At 36.1% G+C, this 5652-nt stretch overlaps 1 protein-coding gene across 1 annotated transcript in view; it reads left to right on the forward strand.

Annotated features, from left to right (window-relative positions):
- The window catches only part of LOC106881740 (unconventional myosin-XVI), a 39997-nt gene that overhangs the window by 16933 nt on the left and 17412 nt on the right, over positions 1–5652 (forward strand). The window contains exons 10-12 of the mRNA XM_014932230.1: positions 1626–1733; positions 2519–2622; positions 4285–4478. Of these exons, the coding sequence (XP_014787716.1) occupies positions 1626–1733; positions 2519–2622; positions 4285–4478 (406 nt within the window). The remainder of the gene's footprint in view (positions 1–1625; positions 1734–2518; positions 2623–4284; positions 4479–5652) is intronic.

Here is a 5652-nt window from a genome sequence, read left to right on the forward strand (position 1 = left end):
TATTTTATTAACCCCAGTGTTCAACTGGTACTTATTTTATTAACCCCAGTGTTCAACTGGTACTTATTTTATTAACCCCAGTGTTCAACTGGTACTTATTTTATTAACCCCAGTGTTCAACTGGTACTTATTTTATTAATCCCAGTGTTCAACTGGTACTTATTTTATTAACCCCAGTGTTCAACTGGTACTTATTTAATTGATCCGAAAATGAATGAAAGACAAAGTTAAACGCTGCAGAATTTGAACTCAGCACATAGAGACATATGAAATACTACTAAGTATTTTACCCAGCATGCTAACAATTCTGCCTGCTTGCCACCTTAATAATAATAATAATAATAATAATAATAATAATAATAATAATAATAATAATATTGATAATTCTTTTCTACTAAAGGCACAAGGCCTGAAATTTGGTGGGCAAGGGACTGGTCAGTTACATTGACCCCAGTGTTTCACTGGCACTTAATTCATCGACCTCGAAAGGATGAAATGCAAAGTCGACCATGGTGGAATTTGAACTCAGAATGTAAGGATGGATGAAATGCCACTAAGTGTTTCACCTGGCATGCTAATGATTCTGCTGGTTTGCTACCTTAAGCAATAATAATAACAATAATAATAATAATAATAATGTTAATAATTCTTTAATTTTGGCACAAGGCCAGTAATTTTTAAGGAAGGGAATATGTCAGTTTACTTTATTTCATTATAAATGAAAGGCTGAAAGGCAAAACTGACCTCAGCAATCTTTGAACACAGAACGTGAAGAGCCAAAACAAATGCCACTAAACATTTTGACCGGCGTGCGAATTATTTTTTTGACACACTCTGTTATTAATAATTAGAACAATAAAAATTTATTGGCCATAGGAGCTCATTGCATTCAATACAAAATTTATTTAAAAATTGCTGTAAAGTAGTCTTTTGCCACTGTTGTGTGTGTTTTTTGATGACAGTTGTCACTCTGACAGATGTTGTTATATTCCAAAGTCATCGATAAGAATGGTTCTATCTGACACTGTATGCCCCATCAGTCATACAGTGTTATTATTCTCAAAAGGTTTGATCCTTATAATGCCCACTCAGCATCACAATATAATTACTGTATCAGCACAGACACGACTATCAACACAGTCTAAACATACTCTTGACCTCTTGACTTTCTTTCTGTCAACTGGCTACTGGTCTATTTATAATGGCTGGCTACTATCACTTTTTACCAGGAGGGGTGTACAGTTTCACTATACAACAAAAATATGGCAGGATGTGAATGCATACATGTGTGTATGTATATATGCATGCATAGATACAATTACAACCAAATCCTTTTATTTCATTGATTTACAATAGTTACCTCAACAATCAATCTCGTGATCATTACTACATTATTATGCCAGGCCTGGTGCTATAAAAAGAAAACTGCAACACATATCAATTTGACATTTAATTTCCTTCAAAGCAGTCTCCTTCTGAAACCACACACTTTATCCAGCATTGTCTCCATCGATGGAAATCCTTTTTTAGGATAACAAGCAGCTGCCTCATCCCATGGATTGGCAACTGGATGAGGCAGCCAATCTTGGATTTTCTTGATGTTTTGAAATTTTGTTCCTTTCTAGTGGGATTTGATTTTTGGAAAAGGAACAAGATCTGGAGAATATGGTGGTTGTCGGACCTGGAGAATGCTGTGCTTGGCCAAAACCTGCTGTACAAGCTGTGCTGAATGGGCTGGTGTGATGTTATGGTGGAGTTGCCACTCACTGGATGCATTCATTTCTGTCCTTTTCTGATGAACAGCAGCCTGCAAACACTACATGTCATAGTAGTACTCCTTGTTTACTGCCTGACCAGGTGGAGTATATTTATCATGAACAATGCCTTTGTAATTGAAGAAGACCATTATCAGTATCTTCTTACTGCTTCAACCCATTCCTGCTTTCTCCAGTCTCAGAGAGTTTGGGATCTTCCACTGTGAAGACTGAGTCTTAGGTTTGGGGTCATAGCCATAGGCCCATGATTCATCACCTGTTATGACCGTTTTCAAAAAAGTTTTCATCTTCTTCCACACAATCGAGGAGATCCTGTGTAGCTGAAACCCAGTCTTATTCTTGGTCAACCGAAAGCAGTTTTGTCACAAACTTGGCAGACGCACATTGCATACCCAAATCTACAGTGCAAATGAACTGAACTGAACCATAACTGATGTTCACATTCTCTGACAATTCATGCATGGTGACTTGATGGTCTTTTTGAACGGCTGCATGCATATCTACAGTGTTTCCATCAGTTCTGCTGGTTTTATATATATATAAAACCAGCAGGTTTTATATATAAGGTACTGCCCCAGCATGGCCACAGTCAAATGACTGAAACAAGTAAAAGACCGACGACAAAAGATATATATGTGTGTGTGTGTGTGTGTGTGTGTGTGTGTGTATACACACAAACACACACACACACACTGTGTAATATATTATATAAAGAATATATCCAATGTTTATTTTAATGTCAGGTTAATGGTATATTTAAACTCCTAAATGACTCTGTTAGAGAGAGTAGAAGCCATGTTGGTGTCATTATCAACAGAATTGAAGCTACTCACAGCAGAAACTCTTGGTAAGTCTCATGCATGCTATTGTTTCATTTTTTATTGTTGTTTGCACTTGTTTATATTGTTGAACTTATTTTTGTTGTATTTTTCAAAACATTTTCCCCACTCTATTATTATTGATTGTGCTCAGCTCCAGATCGGCTCTGATCCAGTAGACATACAGAGTAAGCTTTAAAGTAGTTTCCATTGTGTTTGAATAAATAAATATAGGACATGCATAGGCTTGAAAAAATTAAAGCTAGTATGCTTCTCTGGAAGTGCAATGTCAGTGTGCCTGTACGACAAAGTGTAAGCATCTTGAGGGAAAAGTTGGGCATAAAAGTCTTCATTATGTGGTGTGCAAGAGAGACGACTGTACTGGTATGGTCATGTGATGTGTATGGACAAGGAAAGCACAGCTGTGTAAAGAAGTGCCGATCTCTGATTGTGGAGAGGTGGACCCAGGAAGACATGAGACAAGGTAGTGAAGTATGATCTTTGAACTTTGGGTCTCACAGAGGTAATGACTAGTGACTTAGACCTTTGGTGATACGCTGTGCTTCAGAAGACCCGTCCAAGCCAAGTTAAATCATAGTTGTCACCTAACTGGTACCCATGCCAGTGGCATGTAAAAAGCACCTTTTGAGCATTAGGTCTCACAGAGACAAGGTAGTCGATGCCGGCAGCATCATAATGATGGGTGAAGTAAACCGGATCTGAAAATGAAAAACAAGTGTTTACTTACACACTGAATATTCTACCAGAAACCTTTAAGAAAAATAACAATTTTTCAAATTTTTTTTGTCATGCTAAATTTAGATACAACAAACTAAATGTAATTAGTCCTTGGCATTAAGTTATGTTATTGCGTAAAAAAGATTTTCTTCTTAAGTTATATGATATTCTTTATATTCTACTGTTGTTTTACTGCCATTTATTTATGAGTATTATAAATTTTAAGGGTCAAATATTTTTCTGGGAACAAATTACAATTTGTAACTATGAGAAATTATTGCTCTGCTTTACAAGTTTTCATTTTATGAGTTGTCTCTGTCAACCTTACAAAATGACAGAGGACCAAAATATGCAGTGTATTGATATACTTGAGAAAACTCACCTGTCACAACAGAATTGAGATCTTAAAACCAAGATGCCACATAAAAAGCACTGGTGCTGATGCCACTTAAAGCAGTGATGGTGCCACATAAAATGCACCCAGGACACTCTGTGGAGTGGTTGGTATTAGTCTTCGCTAAGGTGGAAGTAATAATAATAACAACAACAACAACATAACAATATCAAGTGCCAATAGTAGGCTTAGCACTATGATTCATCAATACACCTCAGTAATAATTTCAACATGTAACAAAGGGTGCACCAGATACATAAGGGGAATTGGAAGTGGGGAGAGGGAGAAGGGAAGGTGCTAATATTAAGGTATGAGCTACTGCTGTGATGATGGTTAGAGCCCATCCCTATTTAATAAGCACAGTAAGGATTGCATTTATTGTGTAACATCATTTGTTACCAAATACTGAAACATATGTAACATACAAAATAAAAACATACCATTTCAAGCCCATGTTCTTTTCTTCTACTTATATACACATATATATTTATTTACTTAATATACATATATATTTATTTATTTACTTAATATATATATTTCCTTCTTGTTTTCTTTATAGCCTAAATATAAACAGCTTATCATCTGCTACTCAGTTTACTATACACCACTATGTCGGCAAAGTTACATACGATGCTTCAACATTTATTGCCAGAAACAAGAACACCATTTCAGATGACGTGGTCTGGATATTCTCTCAGGAAAACTGTGTATTTGGTTTTGGAACACATTTGTTCTACCAAGAAATTGGAGATGGTTAGTATTACTTTATTGTTATCATCATCATCATCATCATCATCATCATTATTGTTGTTATTATCACTAGCAGAAAGATTGCTCACCGGGTGCTTTTCTGCTAGTCACTAAATGACATTTGACTCGCCCATTTGTGCCATCTATTGATATGTTGTGTCTAGTTTTCTTTTGTATCTTTTCTTCACCTCACTCACTAAATAACTACAGAAGTGTGCCCTCACCTCACCCCTCTGATTTATTTCCTCACAACTTTCAGAAAAAGGAGTATTTTTTTTTGTCTTGAAATTTTCTATGGATATCTTTTACATTAGAATTTAATGTACAAAAGAAAAAAGGCTCAGAAGAAGAAGCTTATATTTCATGCATCTGAGCATTGTTTTCCAATTCATTTTAGTGATGTAGATTATAATCATGTGGAAAAATAAATAATTCCACTGCCTCCATAACAGTGACTCTCACGTGTATCACATGACATCAGGTCAAGGAGACACAAATATACACACACACTTACATACGTAATGTATATATGTATTCATATATATTTATATTTGTGTGTGTGTATGGATATATATATATATATATATATATACATCTTAGATTTGCAGAAAAACTTGTGGTGGGTAGTTTAGCTTAATCGGTCTAAGAGCACCGCAACGCGTAATTACGGAGGTGTGAGTTCGAGTCTCATAGCTGGCCGCCTACACTTTTTTCTGCAAAATAAGGGTAGTTTATCCTGTTCAGGCTATATTATTAGCATTATCCTGTGTTTAAAAATTTGAAATCTTTAACTTTCTAAGACATCTCAACGGTTCTAAAAGCAAACTTCGTTTGTTTGTTTATGTTTATCGTAATTTGAATTTAATATATATATATAGGCGCAAGAGTGGCTGTGTGGTAAGTAGCTTGCTTACCAACCACATGGTTCCGGGTTCAGTCCCACTGCGTGGCACTTTGGGCAAATGTCTTCTACTATAGCCTTGGGCCGACCAAAGCCTTGTGAGTGGATTTGGTAGATGGAAACTGAAAGAAGCCCGTCGTGTATATGTATATATATATATGTATATATGTATGTGTGTGTGTGTTTGTGTGTCTGTGTTTGTCCCCCCCAACATCGCTTGACAACCGATGGTGGTGTGTTTACGTCCCCGTAACTTAGCAGTTCGGCAAAAAGAGA

Source organism: Octopus bimaculoides, chromosome 24 (assembly GCF_001194135.2).
Source record: "Octopus bimaculoides isolate UCB-OBI-ISO-001 chromosome 24, ASM119413v2, whole genome shotgun sequence".
In the NCBI taxonomy this organism is placed as follows: Eukaryota; Metazoa; Mollusca; class Cephalopoda; order Octopoda; family Octopodidae; genus Octopus; species Octopus bimaculoides.